This window comes from Choloepus didactylus, chromosome 9, assembly GCF_015220235.1.
Source record: "Choloepus didactylus isolate mChoDid1 chromosome 9, mChoDid1.pri, whole genome shotgun sequence".
Taxonomy (NCBI): domain Eukaryota; kingdom Metazoa; phylum Chordata; class Mammalia; order Pilosa; family Megalonychidae; genus Choloepus; species Choloepus didactylus.
Window position 1 is genome coordinate 50,292,186 of NC_051315.1, and position 19,746 is coordinate 50,311,931.

At 34.0% G+C, this 19,746-nt stretch overlaps 1 protein-coding gene across 8 annotated transcripts in view; it reads left to right on the forward strand.

Annotated features, from left to right (window-relative positions):
• Positions 1-19,746, forward strand: part of SLC4A10 (solute carrier family 4 member 10) — a 385,140-nt gene that overhangs the window by 250,110 nt on the left and 115,284 nt on the right. For all 8 annotated transcript variants that reach the window (XM_037848895.1, XM_037848892.1, XM_037848897.1 and 5 more), the window contains exon 6: positions 12,991-13,179. In XM_037848895.1, coding sequence (XP_037704823.1) covers positions 12,991-13,179 — 189 coding nt within the window. The remainder of the gene's footprint in view (positions 1-12,990; positions 13,180-19,746) is intronic.

Sequence of the window (19,746 nt, forward strand, 5' to 3'; positions counted from 1 at the left end):
TATGGATATCCAACTCTCCCAGCCCCATTTGTTGAAAAGACCATTATGACCCAGTTCAGTGATTTGGGGGGCCTTATCAAAGATCAGTCGGCCATATGTCTGGGGGTCTATCTCCGAATTCTCAATTCGATTCCATTGATCTATATGTCTATCTTTGTGCCAGTACCATGCTGTTTTGACAACTGTGGCTTTATAATAAGCTTCAAAGTCAGGGAGTGTAAGTCCTCCCACTTTAGTATCACTTTAGTATCTCCAGTAGGGAAGGTCTCTTGTTCACAAATTCTGTCAGCATTTGTTTGTCTGTGAAAAATTTAAGCTCTCCCTCAAATGTGAAGGAGAGCTTTGCTGGATAAAGTATTCTTGGTTGGAAATTTTTCTCACTCAGAATTTTAAATATATCGTGCCACTGCCTTCTCACCTCCATGGTGGCTGCTGAGTAGTCACTACTTAGTCTTATGCTGTTTCCTTTGTATGTGGTGAATTGCTTTTCTCTTGCTGCTTTCAGAACTTTCTCCTTCTCTTCTGTGTTTGACAGTGTGATCAGAATATGTCTCAGAGTGGGTTTATTTGGATTTATTCTATTTGGAGTTCGCTGGGCATTTATGATTTATGCATTTATGGTGTTTAGAAGATTTGGGAAGTTTTCCCAACAATTTCTTTGAATACTCTTCCTAGACCTTTACCCTTTTCTTCTCCTTCTGGAACACCAATGAGTCTTACATTCGGACGTTTTATATTATCTATCATATCCCTGAGGTCCATTTCGATTTTTTCAATTTTTTCCCCATTGTTTCTTTTGTGCTTTCATTTTCTGTTCTGTCATCCTCCAGGTCACTGATTCATTGTTCAACTTCCTCCAGTCTTGTACTATGAGTATCCAGAATCTTTTTAATTTGGTCAACAGTTTCTTTAATTTCCATAAGATCATCTATTTTTTATTTAGTCTTGCAATGTCTTCTTTATGCTCTTCTAGGGTCTTCTTGATATCCTTTGTATCCCATACTATGGTCTTATTGTTCATCTTTAGTTCTTTGAGTAGTTGCTCTAGTTGCTGTGTCTCTTCTGATCTTTTGATTTGGGTGCTTGGGCTTGGGTTATCCATATCGTCTGGTTTTTTCATATGCTTTATAATTTTGTGTTGTTTTTGGCCTCTTGGCATTTGCTGAACTTGATAGGGTTCTTTTAGGATTAGTAGACCAATTGAAGTCCTTATCTCTAATTTACCAGATCTACAGCTTCATGGAGTACACTTTCTCTAACTAACCAGCAGGTGGCATCCACGAGTCACCTGTTCTCCACAAGCCAGTTCTCCCCTGCTTTGCCTTTGTGGTGAGTGGGGGAGTGAGTCTTGTGGGGTCCAATTGGTGTACCAAGCTTGCATGTGTAGTTGGTGTTGCCCGCCCTGTATATGGGGCGTGTGTCTGGGCAGTCAGGGAGGGGGGGTGGCTCTAACAATCAAATCTCCCTGGTTTTCCTGGAGTTTGAAAGCTGCTGCAATAGTCTAATCCTTCAGTTCAGTCCTGCCACAGTTTGTCTCTGTCACTGACCCACAAGTCCTTGGTATTGGCGTATGGCTCCTGAGACTTGCGAGTGGGTCCCTATTCCAGGCCGTACACCCCCTGGTCCTCTGTTGAGGGATGACTGTGCTATGTCACAGGTGAGTGCCGTCCCCCCAGGGTGGTTCTCGGCTGCTGGGCTGTGTAGGGAGGCTCCCAGTCTGCTGAAATGATGGCTGAATGGGGCTTTGTTAATTCACACTGCTCCACCTTCCCAACTCTGGGACAACCAGGTGAAGGTGCAGGGAAGGCTAATGTCCATGCCCAGTTTTGTGGTGTGTGCCTGTTATCTGAAGCACTTCCGTCACACTGGGTTGTCTGGGGCAGCTCTGGGCTATGGGGCTGGTGATGGGCAGGAGTGTTTCCTGTCCACCAGGATGATGGCTGTGAGTGGACACCCTCCTCTTCTTGGGAAGTTGTGGTGTTTAATGAATTTTCTCAGCCACTGGATTATTGCCTTTTGTCTCAGAGCTCTCTTAGTTCTGCTCTTGTCTTGACCTGCCCAAATTGCAAGTCTTTGAGGCTTTCTCTATTGGGCTTCTTAGAGTAATTGTTTTAGAAAAAGAAAAAAAGATTAAAAAGAAAGAAAAAAAAGGGCCCTCCTCACAGATCTAATGGGTTATTGAAATGCTAAGAGACAAAGCAGTGAGGGCCATTAAGGAAAGGTCCACAGGGCAGAGAGATCAGTTTTTCTTCGAGATTTGCGTATGAGCCTCTGGGCCTGAGCTCTGCCCTTCCCTCTTCTGTGTTCACCAGAACTCCAAAAAATCCTCCGCTTTTATTTTGGAGTTTTTCTTGCTGTTTTTTGCTATGCCTCTCTCCTCTCTGCTGGGCTGGCTGCTCTCAGATTCTCTGGTGTCTGGTCTCAGTCTATCTGTGGTTGGAGTTTCGATCAGTAGAATGAGCTTCCGATAAGAGCTGCCACTGCAGTTCTCCATTCTCCTTCCCAGCGCTGACGGCCCCTCCTCCCATGGGACTGAGCCTGGCAGGGAGGGGTGTGGGTCCCCTGGCCGCAAAAACTTACAGATTTCAATCATCTCAGCAGTTCAATGTGTTCATGAGTGTTGTATGAGGTATGTCCAAAGTCAAATTGCTCTGTGGTGTCCAGTCGACACAGTTCCTGGCTTTCTACCTACTTTCCTGGAGGAGTAACTAAAACATACAGCTCACCAATCTGCCATATTGCCCCGCCTCCTGTTACTGTCTTTTGCTTATAGTTCTGTATGTGTGTGATCTTTGGAAAATGAATTCTCATGATCAGTGTCCTGTAAAGGAACTTAAAAATAATTTTCGTCCATATTTCCAAGCCTCATTTTAGATAAAAAAAAGTTCAATCACAGAGAAATATGGTCTAACTGATTAGGGGCTGTGGTATAGAACAGGAACCTAGTTACCCTGACTCCCATTCAGTATTTATTTGTATAGCTAATAAGATATTTTTAAGAAATTTTTTTTATTGTGGCAACATACATACCACATAAAATTTCTCATTTTATCCACTTTAATGTGTGCACTTTGGTGGGATTAATTACATTCACAATGTCATGCTACTATCACCAGCATCTATTACCAAAACTGTTTCATCCAACAGAAACTCTGTACCGATTAAACATTAACTCCCCATTATGTGCCCACTCCCTATCCCCGGTGACCAGTAATCTACTTTGTCTTTACGAATTTGCTTATTCCAGGTATCTCTTATAAGAGAGGTTATACAATATTTGTCTTTTTTTGTGGCTGGCTTATTTCACTCAACATGTTATCCTCAAGAGTCATCCATATTGTGGCATGTATCAGAACCCAATTCCTTTTTACAGCTGAATAATAGTCCATTGTATGTACATACCACATTTTGTTTATCCATTCATCTTTTACTGGACCCTTGTGTTGCTTCCACCTTTTAGCTATTGTGAATAACATGACTATGAACATTGGTGTATAAATATTTACTTTCCCTTTATATACAACTTAACATTTCTTATTTTAACCACTTTCATGTGTACAATTCAGTGGTGTTGAATACATTCACAGTATCACTCCAAACAGCACCTCAGTACCAATTAAGCATTAAATCCCCATTTCCCACTCCCACTCCTGCCCCTGATAATCTGAATTCTAATTTTTGATTCTGTGAATTTGTATATTCTAATTTTTTCATGTAAGTGAAATCATACAATTTTTGTCCTTTTGTTATCTGGCTTATTTCACTCAATATAATGTCTTTGGGGTTCATCCATGTAGTTGTATGTATCAGAACTTAGTCCCTTTTTATGGGGAATAATATTCCACTGTATGTATATACCACATTTTGTTTAGCCTTTCTTCTGTTAATGGACACTTCGGTTACTTCCACTTTTGTCAATTGTGAATAATGCTGATAAGACCATGGGTGTGCAAATATCTGTTCAAGTCACTGCTTTAAATTCTTTGGAGTATATGCCTAGTAGTGGGATTGCCAGGTCATATGGTAATTCCATTCTTAACTTTAAGAGGAACCACCAAACTGTTTTCCACAGTGGCTGCACTATTTTACATTCCCACCAACATCGTACGAGGATTCCTATTAATCCACAGCCTCTTGAATACTTACTTTCATTTTTTAAAATAGTAGCCATTCTAGTGGGTGTGAAATGGGATTTCACTGTTGTTTGGATTTGCATTTCCCTAATGGCTAATGATGTTGAGTGTCTTTTCATGTGCTCTCTGGCCATGTGTATGTATACCTTCTTTTAAGTAAGGTCTGTTCAAGTCCTTTGCCCATTTTTAAATTGTGTTATTTGTCTTCTTGTTGTTGAGTTGTAAGAGTTCTTTGTATATTCTGGTTATTAAACCCGTATCAGATATACGGTTTCAAAATGTTTTCTCCCATTCTGTAGGTTGTCTTTTCACTTTTTTTATAATGTCCTTTAACGCACAGAGATTTTTAATTTTGATGAAGTACAGTTTATCTATTTTTTTCTTTAGTTTCTGGTGCTTCAGGTATAAAGTCTAAAAATCCATTGCCTAATATAAGGTCCTGAAGCTATTTCCCTATGTTTTCTTCTAAGAGTTTTATAGTTTTCACTCCTATATTTAGGTCATTGGTCCATTTTGAGTTACTTTTTGTATAGGATGTGAGGTAGAGGTCCACTTTCATTTTTTTTTGCTAAATTTCCAATTTCCCCGGCTCCATTTGTTGAAAACACTATTTTTTCCCCATTGAGTACACTTGACATCCTTGTCAAAATTTGATTTGCCCTAGAACTCTCAACTCTATTTCTGAACTCTCAATTCTATTCCATTGGGCTATATGTCTGTCCTTGTGCCAGTCCCATGCTGTTTTGATAACTGTTGCCTTGTAATAAGTTTTGAAATAAGGACATTTGAATCCTCCAACTTTGTTCTTTTTTAAGATGTTTTTGGTTATTTGGAGCCCTTTGCCCTTCCGTATGACATTGAGATGATGGCTTTTCCCTTTCTGCAAAGAAATTGCTTTGGGTAGTATTGACATCTTAAACAACACTAAGTCTACCAAATCCCATGAAAATGGAATGTCTTTCCATTTATTTAGGGCTTCTTTAATTCCTTTCAGTAATGTTTGTTGTTTATTATGCACAAGTATTTTACATCTTTGGTAAATTTTTTTTCCTAGATCTTTTATTCATTAAATTGCTATTGTAAATGGGATTTTTTCTTGATTTCTTTTTCAGATTGTTCATTGCTGATGTATAAAAAAACTAGTGATTTTTGAATGTTGATTTTATAACCTATCAATTTGTTGAATTCATTATTAGCTCTATCAGCATTCTTAAACTTCTTCAGGATTTTCTATATGTAGGTCATGTGATCTGTGATAGATACAATTTTAATGCTTCCTTTCCAACTGGATACCTTGTCTTTTCCTTGCCTAATTGCCCTGGCTAGAATTTCCAGTACAATGTTGAATAGCAGTGGTAAAAGTGGACATCCTTGCCTTATTCCTGATGTTAGGGTGAAAGCTTTCAGTCTTTCACCACTGAGTTTGATGTCAGCTGTGGGTTTTTCATATATGCCCTTTATCATGTTGCTTTAGTTCCCAGTATTTATTGATTTTCACTGTTGTATTTATTCAGATGGTTACCATTAGGAAATGAAAGGCAAAAACACCGTAAAGCTAGAGATTGATTGTGCAATAGCCAAACACAAGAAATAACCAAAATGAAAAAAATTCAGTAAAAAAGGAAAAAAAAATGTTGGTTTAAACAGGACAAGGAAGTTATGGCTATTTTTTAAACTGAATTAAAGCTCTTGAATTCCAGAAGAAGCCAAGTGATGCAGTTGAGATTCATTTTGTAATGTAGTACTATGACTAACACCTGGGATGAATGAATTGAATTAGGTCCCAATATAGCTATATAACAAGCAGTTATATTTATGAAGCTTGTTGCTCTTACTTCTGTAACTTTTGATCTGGAAAACAAACACATTTTAGCAAAAACTAAACAAAAATAATATAAAAATGCAGAAATGAGCTTTGGAAGAGCATAAATTAAATAATTAATGGAGGTTTTAAAAATAAAAAAGCAAAATGGGACTCAGGAATTTTTTAAATTACCAGTTTGGAAAAAATATAAATGCAATTTCCTATGAAATTTATTGGGGAAGTAGAAAGACTTAAGAGAGGTTTCAGTATCTTAATCATGTTTTAGAAATGGAAGAAAAACTCAAAGACCCTGTGTGTATATGTTTCAAGGTTCTGCCAAAATGCAGAATTTATAGCTTTAAGCTTACAAAGAAAATTTTTTAAATTCAGAAAAGTTACAATCATATAAGAACACCATATTAGAAAAATAATGTGTCTAATTTAATTTTCAGAAAAGCTCCTGGTGTAGGTGACATTCCCATTTTTTTTCACTGAGAAAATAGAAACTCCAAAACTTTCATGGCCCAGATTCCATCTAAGAGTTTCTGACTTATGCCCAGTATTTCTTCTATTATATCATAACTATTGCCTGAAAAAAAAGAGATGGCTTGAGGTGGATGTTGCCCCAATTTTAATGGCAATTTGATCACTCTAAAATTATTTATTTTCTCATTGGTGGTGATAGGCATGCATACATTGTAATATGTGTGAAAAGAAAATGAAGTATGGAAAAATAACTTGGCTCACAATATTAAACAAAAATAAGAACGATAAGTCTTCTTCCTCTGAGTTTCATGTAACACTTATAAAGAGGTTGTCCTTTAAAATGTATAACTAGATCCTAAAAGACTGCATAAGTTCAAATACATTATACTTTCCAGAAGAACAGAGGGTACAGTAACAGTTCACACTAAATCAAGACTTAGGGAAAATGGTTAACTTAGAAATTAGCAAACTTCCTGAGAATGATATGATATGATGGAATAGTAGATATCCAGCTCAATTTCTTAGCTTTACATTATAGGTCTTGCTGATATCCAAGAAACATTTTTATATTTTAATTAGGAATGAAGTAGCTGAGCTTTTCACAGTACTTTGCTCTTATCTTTGCACACTCTCTCTTTGATGCAAAAACTTGAGACTTGCTATTATTATTATTATCCCTACTTTATAGATAAAGAAACAGAGATTCAGAAGGTTGTACATCTTGCTCAGAATAAGTAGTTTATTTCTGCTGTTTAACTCAGAGATGTCATTACCTTTAAAAATTGGTTAATCAAAAAAGGTTTTGGATTGACTGTATATATAAAATGAAACTGTCACCCTTCCAAATTTGTCTCAGAAAATGTCCTTCATAGTTACCAGACTACAACTTTCTTAACTAATGTAATTTCTTAGTGTTTTCTTTATGAAATTGTTCCTACCAGGATATTTTCTCCCAAAAATTTGGTTAAAAATCTGTTGTTGATTTTATTATCTTAGCTCAGTTTTATTCTCTAAAATTATGCTTCCTTTCTCTAACCTTGTCCCCCTTCCGCAAGGTCAATTCTGTAGAATATGTGAAAGTTACTTGCTGCTTTAAATTAAGCTTTTTAAAGCAAATTACATTCTCTAAGTCTATCCGTACAAATGAAAGTAGTTTGATGGAAGTCTTGATACCACAAATAGCTTTTAGTATTCTTTTCTGCTTTTCTAATTAGTCTGTATCTTTGAATCTGAAGTAGCCGAACTTGTATGTCCCATTTTCAGTGTGGAGCAATTTGTGAAATGCCATTCAGAATATATCAGTAGTTTAGAGCTAACCCTACATGGAATAATGTGACTACAAATATTTGTGCTGACAATTATTTACTTAGATTCCTTTTTAATCCTTAATAAGAAGAGATTCCCTCTCATTGACTAGTTGTAATTTGACTCATTTAATCCAAAGGTATTCATTTCTGCCCTCAATGAAATCTCATTAAAATATTTTCTCTCTGTAGCTCATAATTATTTTATTCCTTTTTTTTTACCAATTGCTCTTCTCACTTTATGAAAATTTAGCAGTATTACTAAGTGTGTAATAAATAATAGTGCTTTCATTTTAAGACTCCTAACTTGCGAAGTATTTTCACATCTGTTATTATACTTTGTTATCATAGCAATCCTATGAGGTAGGGACGATGTTCTTTCCCCCATTTTATAAACATATAAGCAAAAAGTGATGTGTCAGAGGTGCTATTTGCAGAAATGGAAATAAGTTCTTTTGACTAATCTGTAATCATATATTTTTCCTTCTATTTCATGATAATATGTGCTCTTTTTCTTCTCCTATTTATCATTTTCTCCTATATTTCAGGCAGTTATAAACATATATTAGCCATTAGTTTAAATTTTCCAAAAGCTTGATGTAATGATTTGTCTTTAAGGGCTCTAAATCTTAGTACTTTGAGAATGCTCAATTCTGCAGCATTAGTGTTTTCTAGACATTTCCTCTTAGAAAAATATGACCCAGTGAGGAAGGATTTTTATATCAGCATTCTGATATGTTTTTAACAGACTCAGATAATTCCTTAAAGAGATTTTTGTAGACTTAGTAGGAGAAAATCCTATTTGTATCTGACAGGTCTGTCAAGAATTTCTGGTGTAATTAAAGTAGGATTTTCTTTTGGATAAAGTTAATTTAAAATATATCTATTTCCCAAATTTCAGGGAACTCAGAATAAATTTAAGCTTCCACCTTCAAAATGTTATTTACTCTTTTAAAATCCAAATTTCCCCAGGTATATTTTCTTACCGTCATTTATTTATATGATTAAAATGCTTCTTAATTATATTCATATAAATTACAGGCAATTTTATACTCTATGTTAATCTCTTTGAAGTTCAGCATTATGAAGATTAATATTCTCTTGACAGAGTGTATATTTTAACCTAATTCTGTCAATGAGAGGAAGAAATTAAAACCAAACTAAACTTAGTACCATAGACAGATATCAATCATACCTCTCAATTTGTCAAAATAATCTTTGTTGTTTAAAATCTCTCTCTTATTGAAGGAAAAGCCCACGATTTGTTGCACTGAATGAAATCTGCAGATTTAAGGGTATGGAATAACTCTCTCTCTATATGTATATATATTTTCATGCCTATACTTTTACAACCCTTGATTTAGAAAGTAGGCATTCTTATAGTTTACATTTTTTTTACACACACTTCTGTTAATGCTGGAAACCAAAATAGAGAATTTAGAGCCCTCAAAATCCACACACCCCCCTGGCATCTTTTAAAGTTAAGACAGTGGATTGTCAAAGAATTTACATGATAATTTGTAAAGAGGCAGAGATTTATATGGAATCTGCAAAATCTCCTGGTCTCCAGTGGCTTTCATTCAATAGTCAGGATGGATTAATTATGATAAAATAATTTCTTGATTAGGATGGAAAATAATCTTTCATTTTCTGAGGACGTTTTACACAAATGTGATTAGCTTTTCTAGAACCTTCTTATTGCTAGAGGAGTGTCCCCTATTTAACCTTCTTCTTCTTGCTTCTTCTCTTATCATCCTCATCCTGGCATTGTGCTTTGTCAGGTTAGACTGTATGATTTAGGCATCCCAGCCTGCTGTGATCGTAGGACTTGACTCAAAGCCATTATGGTCCATTATCCTTCCCTACTTTTCAAGGCTAATAGTATATATATTACAGTGGTGACGTGAACAGTGTAAGTGATTCATGAATCAGATTCCCTTTGGTATTTAAATCTCACCCTGGTATAAATTATATTCTTAAGCAAGGTGATTAACTTTTCTAGTTCATTAGGATATTATTTGAAGCAGTCATACCTCAGAGGCTTAGGGAATTTACTGTGTGTTTCTGTGTGACTGATGAACAGATGGATTTTTTTTCATATTTACTTTCTCTTATATAACTGTTTCAGATAAAGACCTTATCTCTAAGAAACTGTGAAACTAATGACCTGTGGATTTTTGTAGTGTTCAAGCCTGAAAAGATTGTGCTTTGGTAGTAATTAAGAACCATAAATATGTGCCACAGTTTATTACATGATTAACTTGGATTCTGATTCAAATACTGAAGTGAGGATATATATCATGGACTATAAATGAAACTACCTTATGATGATATGCTATTGGCATTTTAATAACCTACTTTACAACTTCCATTATGAAATTTTAATACATATTTTACATACATTTTTTCATCTTAGCAAGGTTTCAATGTAATGTCACATGTGTTGACAATTTATCATTTCCTTTAGTTCAGATGAATTCAGGGGTATTATAACTGATTTAAAAAGAACTGAGATAAAGACTTAAATATGATTTATAGAAACATACATTTTCAGAATTTGAAGGGTCTTTGAAGGCAACTGTAGTGGACATTACAGTTGATCCCTTCTACCTCTTCCCATTGTAAACTGCAAAGTGATAGAGCAGAGGCCTGATTCTTGTTTTTGTAGGGCTTGTGAGCAAAGAATGGTTTTCCCATTTTTACATGTTTGAAAAAAGTAAAAAGAAAACTAGTCTTTTGTGATGTAAAAATTATATGAAATTCAAATTTCTGTCCATAAATAAGTTTTTGTTAGAATACGGCCACACTCGAATATGTTTTGTACAGTTGCTTTCATGCTACAAAGACACAGTTGAATAGTTCTAACAGAAATTTTTTTGTTCTTAAAGCTTAAAATATTTATTATTTGGCTCTTTGCCAAAAGAGGTTGTCTACTTCTGGTCTAGAGAATTGACTACAGGGGAAGGAGAAGAACCAGATTTGTCTCAGCTAATCATGAGAATCCCATCTTCTTTGCTAGTGATTGGTTTGGGATGGGCAGGACTCTGTCAATTGAACTTAGGGGAATTTTTCCTGGGCAGGGGAAAAGGAACTTTTCTCTTAAGAGAGCATCACAAAAAGCCAAACAATCTATTCCCATTGAATATGAACAAAGATACATATTTCCTGGTTGTTGCTGGCTGCTATGTATGACCATCAGGAAAAATAAGCCTGAGGTTAAAGCTTATACCTAGAGGAGAGGGAAGCTGAAAAAATCACAGAGAAATGGAATTAGAACCAGCCTTAACTTTGGACCTTTCTTTTATGTTAGCTGATAAAATTCATTTTAGCCAGTTTAATTTAGGTTTTCTGTAATTGATAAATTCAACTGTGCCTTTACTTGATAAACTATTATAAAATACAAATAACTATATTTAAACCACCAAAAATATATTTAAACCATCTACTTAATGGAAATTAAGTCTCAATATCAGTGTGTCAGGTGCCTTATGTAATTAGTCTTGGCAATAATATATGATACAGATATTAATATCTCCATTTTCCAAATAAGGATGCTGAGGTTATTCAGCTTTACAAGGCTACACAGCTAGAACATGGTAGAGTGACCCAAGTCTGTCTCCCAAGCTCATTTTCCTCTCACACTGAAGGAAAACATTGCTTATATGGAAACATTCTCCTAATTTTGAAATGCTCAGTGTACTGAAAAGGGCAGTGGAAGGGAAAATACTTTCATTGTGATTTGCTTTACATAAGGAGTCAGTGCCTCGGAAAACCATAGAGTTAATACTTAATAATCTAAAATCAGATTAATTACAGTGAGGTTTATTGAGGCAAAATCTTTATATTACCAAGGAACTTAACATGCCTTTACTCATTTACTTATTTTATTGGCATCTCTGACACAAGATACATTAAATATCAAGGCTTAATTATAGCCTTCTGAAATCTCACCTTTTATTCTTTGCTTTGCAGTTATAGAAGACCTTTTAAATCTAAAAACATTTTCAAGGAAAATTTGAGCAAGGGCTTACTTTATATCAATGTGAAAGAGAGTTGTTTACTCTTCAAACGCAGGGGACTAGATAAATTCCTAGGCCCCCTTGCAACAGATTTTCACAGATGGACTTCTGTTCATTTAAAAAGGAAACGGAAATTATTCTGTACTTATTCTGGTTTGCTAATGCTGCCATTATACAAAATACCAAAAATGGATTGGCTTTTATAAAGAGGATTTATTAGCTGACAAATTTATAGTTCTAAGGCCATAAAAGCGTCCAAACTAAGGCATCAACAAGAGGACACCATCACTGAACTAAGGCCAATGGCATCTGGAACACCTCTGTCAGCTGGGAAGGCACAAGGCCAGAGTTTGTTGGTCCTTTGGTCCCTCCCAGGTTGTGTTTCAAAATGGCTTTCTCCAGAATGACTCTGGGCTTCTGTCTCTCCTAGTTTCTCTCAGCTCTCTGCTTGGTTCTTCTGGGGTGTTTCTCTCTAAGCATTTGAGAGTCCTCTCTTAGCTTCTCTGGAGCAAACTCTGGGCTTCATCTCTTAGCTTAGCATCTCCAAATGTCCTTCTGTCCGCATCTCCAAGTGTCTCTAAGTCTCAGCATCTGCATCTGCTCTTGAGCTCTCTTAGGTACTTCAGTGAACTAATCAAGACTCACCATGAATGGGCAAGGTCCACGCCTCCATGGAAATAATTTAATCAAAGGTCTTACCCACAGTTGGGTGAGTCACATCTCCATGGAAACACTCAATCAAAAGTTTCTACCCAAAAAGATTGGATTAAAAGATTATGGTTCTTCTGGGGTCCATAACAGTTTCAAACTGGCATAATACTAAAAAATGGAAGAAAATCTTACTAAAATGTAAGTATGAGACCACTTTCCAATTTCAAACTACTAATTATCTTGATATTAACCCTACTTCTGTTTCCTCCCACTGGTGTGAATAGTGGACAGCATAAAGACCTTTCTTCTCAATAGAACTATGTCCGTTTGAAAAACAATACCCCACAAGGTTACTACATATTTAAAATTGAATGGTTTGTAATGAAAATCTATCCAACTCTCTCTTGTATAACACTTCCCCAAAGGAAAATGAACTTCTGCATGTAAGACCATACTTAGAGATTTTAAAAGAATTCATTCCTATTTTCAGATCAGTAATATTCTTTAGGATATGCATATTTGGACTCAGTCGTTCAGCACTGGCACACATCTGGCAGGAAAGCTGTTCTCATCTTCCTGTCTTCTCTCTGCAGATATGGTCCTTGACCAACAAGTGAGCTCAGGTCAGCTCAATGAAGATGTGCGCCACAGGGTCCATGAGGCACTGATGAAGCAGCATCACCACCAGAATCAGAAAAAACTCACCAACAGGATTCCTATTGTTCGCTCCTTCGCTGATATTGGCAAGAAACAGTCAGAGCCAAATTCCATGGATAAAAATGGTAAATGTTTCTTCTCTGTGCTCTTTATGTCTCATGCTTTATTTGAAAATGATTTATGGAGGTTCAGATTGTTGTATTGGAATTGTTCTTTTAATATACATAGATAGTCTTATCACCAAGCATCAAATTCCAGAAATTTTAACAAGAATTAAGGAGCCAACCTGTATACCGTCTATACATGCCAACATAGATGACCACCATCGTTTTCTAGCAGTCATGACTTACTGCTTTTGGTTTGTGCTTCAGACTGTTTTACCCTTCCTGTATTTTTTTTTGTTTTTGTTCTCTCCTTGCATCCATTTGCCCTTTTATCATTCACACTAAGGAATTTGCTTAGAAACCTCCTATTATCATCCATCCTTTTCCTTAATCTTGCACAGGAATGTGAAGTTACCATGAGGATGATATAAATGTTGCCAGTTCTGAAAGATAAAAATTAATGAAAATAATTTTCTAATGCTTTGCTAGAAAGATTCTGATTTCCATCAGTGGATTAAAACATGTATTGACAGTATGGGATCACATTACATAATTTCACTTCCATTTTCAATAACTTCAGAGATGCCTTAAGTACAAATGCATGAAAATTAGTTTTCTCCAGGCTTTGCTTTATATGAATTTGTGCCAGTTTTCATACTACTCAACCAAATTCATATAAACATATAGCAGAAGTGCTTTAATAAATAGATGAAGATGATTAGGTGTACTTTTGTCTCAGAATATAGAATCAGTTCTTAATGGAAAAAATAAATTTTTAAATATTCATTTTATTTTTAAAGAGTCTGTAATGCCTGGATGTAAACCATTGTTGTTGTACAGAAGAGTCTATAGTTGTGCATGTAAAAATTTCACTTAAAGTGTTTTGAGTGCTTTATGGTACATACCAACTTGTAATGGTAGATTCCACTGAACATTTATATTTAAAATATATTCATACTTGAAATCACAATTTGCTTTAAAATATATAATACCTAAAAATGAAAAGGCTTACAGCTTCTATATTCTGAGACTTATAAATGCAGTGCTTTTATTATGCTTACAGTGCTAGTTTTTATTTGGTATGGTGATGATAAGAAAACAGATGCAGATATTTACTAATTTTGAATATAGGTTTATGTTTACATGATTCAAAAAACTTTTTAAAATATACCCATGAACTAATGCTCGATGAATACAACCACGTTGACTAAGAATAAATTTTTGCAATCATTTCATTACTTTTACTGGAAATCAAAAAATAAATGATATGTCTCTAGGAAGGATGTGTGTTTATTTACAGATGCAAGGCTCTTGGGTTGTGAATTAGTTATAACTTATACCTCAAGTTCCATTGGGGATAATGTTTACTACAGAAATAATTTTAATGCATTTTGTTTTTTGGGGTGGGGGTAAGGTAGAGAGTGCTGAATTTACTGAACCAAATATATTTATTGTAATGTTATATAGACCTGGACACACTGTTTGTTACTGCTTTAAACTTCTGTTAAACATAAGAAGTGATGATAGAATTATAACCCGGAATCACAAGTCTATGTATTGATATGTATAGATATAAGGTCTTCTTAGAGCCTGCTGTCTGTCTTATTCAAGCAATTGTTGAGTTTTTCTGAAAACTAGAGTCTAAAGTGATCTGTCACCATCTGTAAAATCAGCCTTTATCTGAACACATACAAATCTTTTTGAGGCATACGTTAGGGTAAGAAAAACTTGGAAGCATTTCTAATAAGATTCATATATCCAATTAAATATTGTTGTAGAGTATGCTGTTAGAAATGGTTTTCTAAGCCTAGGCTTATAACACCTCTTTGTGACTCTGTTTTGCTTCCTTTGCATAATTACATGTGTTGAGAATTCTGAAAATATGTATAGACTTCACCAGTTTAGAAATAAATTTCCTACCCAGAAGTGAAAAAAAGTGTGAAGGACCTTTATTAGTAAAATTCTCAATTTACTTATGAACTTGAACAACTGGTGAACTCTAGATAAACAAACAAATCGAAATTCATAGCCATAAATATAGATTTGACATTCTGTTTCAAAACATGTAATAGAGATTTAAATTCTGTATGCAGTAGTATGGAGAGATACACAAAGATTTCAAAACATACAAAAGGATAAAAATAATATCCTTAGTATTAAAAAATATCTTCAGTAGAGAATTTCATGCAAAAAGGTAACTTTTAAGATTATTGAATAGGAATTTATAGAATGAGAAGTCTTTAGAAATTTTAAAACAGAAAACATTTCCCTTCCTAAGCATAGGGGAAGAAATAAGTTCCCTCCTTTTGTTTAACAGGCTTTTACTATGGAGGCACAGCAATTGAAATTCCCTCAAAAATGAATGCTTATGTAAGTCTGACTAAATGAGTCATATAAATAAGGTTTCTACTTCCTTAATTCATTTTTTCTCCCTCGAGCATACTACCTTAGTAATACTCCCAAGGGTTAAACATTCAGACAGTATATTTCAAATGTTGATCTTCTCCATTTTACAGATTAGATTAATAAAATAGTGTATTTCCTTGCTCCTCTCCTTTCCAAGTGCACACTCTATTGTTCATACCTTTTTAGTGATTTGTGATAATTTGTCGATCTCACCTCCAAATATACTTACTTTACTTTTTCTATAATTTTTTTCTTTGTGTTCCACACATTCTCCTCAGGGCTAAGACAGAGGATGCTATGGATTCACCATGCATTTTTAATGCCACCATGCTGTGTTTAGCTTTCACTTTTCATTAAGCATCAAAACTGTGAGAATTAAATGCCTGATTCTGATGTTTCAATAAAAAGTGACAGTTACATTTGGCAAAACAACAGCAAAAATAATGGAAAAATAATATCTACTTTGACATTAGAACCCTGAAAATGATTTGGGTGGAAAGCACTCAAAATACATATCAAGAATATTCAAGCATTTCCTTTGAAATGAGAAAGATTTTATAAATTTAAAGATGTCTTTTATGTTAAATGATCTAGAAAGTAAAATATATTAGCATATGCATTTATTATTTAGGTCATGCATTGTTTATATGTTGAGTCATTTGTGTTATAGACCTATTTTAAAATATAATTGTCCTTGTGATAAATTTTATCTTTTAAAAAATAATTTAGGGCTCTTAGTTTCTTAGGTACAGGTGTCTTCACTCTACTCTGTCCTTTTTTAATGATTTCTAACTCGTTTCTTTTCCTTCACGTACCTTTTCTCCCTCCTAACCTGAAGCGTTCCCAGTTGTACCTTTTATTTAGGATCTCAAAAAGCAGTTACAGAACAGTAGGTCTCTGGCTCACAGCTCAAAGCCATAGGTTTCTGGAAAACATTTAGATTTGGAGGAATGGGGTGTGAATTGACTCTTTAGGCCTGGGTAGACTACAGCCCTTAAAGCAAGGTACATATAGGTATTGTGAATGATTTTAATTTATGGCTTTTGGGAATCAGTTTTGTTATTTGTAATCACTTCTATTACAAATGCTGTATGTTCTGTTTTCAGATGCACAATGTTTTTGTGTGTTCGGATATTTATGTACTTTCTGGTTTTTTAAATACCATGGTCTCATAAATAAGATACCAAGAGTTTAGAAATTATCCCTTATAATGCTTTACCTTTGAAGAAAAAATAAAGCTCAAAATAATTAGAATTGTTTCAGAGAAAACATCCTAAAAGATTAATGTACATGACAGAATTAAACCTTGTTTAATAAAGATTATAGTTTCCACTATTCCAAGAAAATCAAGATGACATTGTTGACACAACTGATGGGTCTGTTCGGAGGCTGTATTTTTGTTACCAACTTTTGGAATGTCAAGCTTTCCTGTGTCAGACTGGATCTTAACAACAAAAATATTTCTAGTATGATGTGTTTACATTTGTTATCTCTTATATTACATTAATTACTTTCAGGCATACTAATTTTTCTCTAAGTTTAATTATGTGCATACTTTTCATGTTTTTGAAATGTAGCTCACATAATCAGCATTTTCTAAATATTTAGTCCTTCTTTCTTCTTGTTTTCTATTCCATGAATAAATGTATTGTTACACATATATGTAACTTTGTCATTCATCTTTATATTTCTTTATTTTGCTCTGTCTTGTGTCTGTCTCTAACAGGCTCATCTCATCTCTGTACCTCCCTCATCTCCTACCCTTTGGGTACTCTAAATGCGTTGAAGGTTTCTGAGGTAGTGTGAACCAGCTTGGTCTCCAGGTTAATAGTAATGTACCTCCATGTCTTCATCCCAGTTTCCTTCTAGTACATGTGATTTACAGTAGATTAAGCAATAGCAAATAATGATATACTTAAGCACTATATTATTCTCCTATTGGTTTGAATTTGCCAAATAGAAATTAAAAAGCTACTGTTTTATGTACTCACGTATATAATTTAATTTAATTTAATTTAATTTAATTTAAAGAGGAACTACAGGTGACGACTTCAATGAGTTAATATAATATTCAACAGATTGAGAACATATTTGCAGATGTGTTTCAATAATGAATTGCTTTAACGACACTGACATTACTTGAAGTCATAGAACAGTACTTTTGGCATATTTTCATGTTCCTCCACCACAACTTTATGAGGAAAGAAATGGTTTTGCCAGTCTCACAAAAGGATTACTAAAAAATTTATATTGTAACAAACAGAAAAGCAGAACTTCCTTTATATAGTTCATAGTCACTCAAATTGCTTTTAGTTTTCTCCTGTGCTTGTCCCACATCTCGTTATGATTTGCCGTAGAAAAAATAAATGGCCTATAATAACTTTTTATCTGACTGAAATATGATCCCTACTTGGAAATCCAGAGGAAAAATGAATTCAGGACTCAAAGGAAAATTAATTCAAATAGGTGTTAAAATCGACACTACATAAAATGCAGTTTAATTGATAAAATAAGTAACAAATATTAGAATTTTGAATTTAGGATGAAGAATTCATTGAATTTAACAGTTAAGAAAATAAATGTCTGTAGTAAAAAGAGAAGGATGATGTTAGGTTTCTCAAATATTTAAACAGTCACAAACCCTTACCAATTAATACTAATGGTGTCCACATTTCATCAGTTTGGAATAATTTATCCTGAATGTTATAAATTTACTAAGTTAATAAATGTCTTAGTTTTTTGCCTGTTTGTGGGTAGTGATCTTCATGCCTCAACCTTATTTACATCTCAGGACAGATGTAATTAGACATTGCAATAATAGTCAATTACAGGAAGTGTTAGTATTGATGGTGATCAGTGACAAAGTGAAGGTAATATAAAGAAAATTATTTTGCTAGGGAAAATCTCCTAGCTTCTTTCTTGTTCTATTTGGAAACACACTCATGTCTAGCTGAAAGGAAAATTTTATGCCTAATCTCCTAGCAAATTCTTTCTTGTTCTATTCAGAAATGCACGCACACCTAGCTGAAAGTAAAATTTTATGCCTGAAAATTGTCATTCCATGAACTACCATTGCTTTCTAGACATCAGCTAGAAAATAAGGGATGTCTTTACAAAACCTAAATTTACTGATTCTTCTTATGTAATAGTGAGTTAATGAAATCCATTGTGTAGTCTAAACCCATTATCTTCTTTGGAAAGGCAGTCAAAATAAGAATAAACTAAACAAATCAGTGTTTAGACAGATAAAGATTATAGTTGATAACCAAAAAATAAACATTCTCTTAATTTATGAGTTTTTCAGTAGTTTTATGAACTATAATCTATGTGTGGAATTCTTTTATTTAAAACTAAAGCTTAAAATTATAAGCCTTATTTAAAGTTTTCTTTTTTAAAAATAACCCAAACCAAACTTGTTAAATTTTTAGATATTATTACATAGACATTTTTATGTATTCTGCCAAATTTTTAGATACTGCCTTGAAGATACAGATATTTAATATGCATTGTTTCATTTTAACCTATTGTACATAGTTAGAAAAATACTAAGATTTGGAATCTTCTTTAAACTTGGCAGGACTTTTTATTGTGATTAAATATATTTAATTACTAATATTCACTACTAATATTTAAATACTATCCCAAAATATAAATGACATTAAATTTGTGGTTTGTATTCCTAAATCACAGGCTGGTAGTTGTTATGCTTGTTCTGTGATTAGCTTATATTATAAGCACATATCTAGAAACTAGAACTATAAAAGAATTTTATCTCATCTAGTATGCCTCTTGCTAGTTAAATCCTCTTAGCTAGGTCATTATCAATAGCAACAAAAATAGTCATAAAAAATGGTTTCCATATCCCTTCCTGATTATCAACTTTATGATGCAGTATTTTAATTTTTTTCATAATCTTAGGAAAGAATAGGCTAGAACAACAAATCTCAAAATATATTAATATTTATAAGGAGAATACAAATGCCAATATTTTTAAACATGTTCCATGATTTGGAGGTAATTTATGATATGTTCTGCTTAAAGTATACAAATAAAAACATAGGCTTTATTCCATTTCTTGAAATTTTAAGTTACAGCATATTCTATGCAATTTCAATATCATCAGAATTGATGATGACTCTTTTTTTATGTTTGCTGATAGAATTAAATAATTGTTCTTCCATG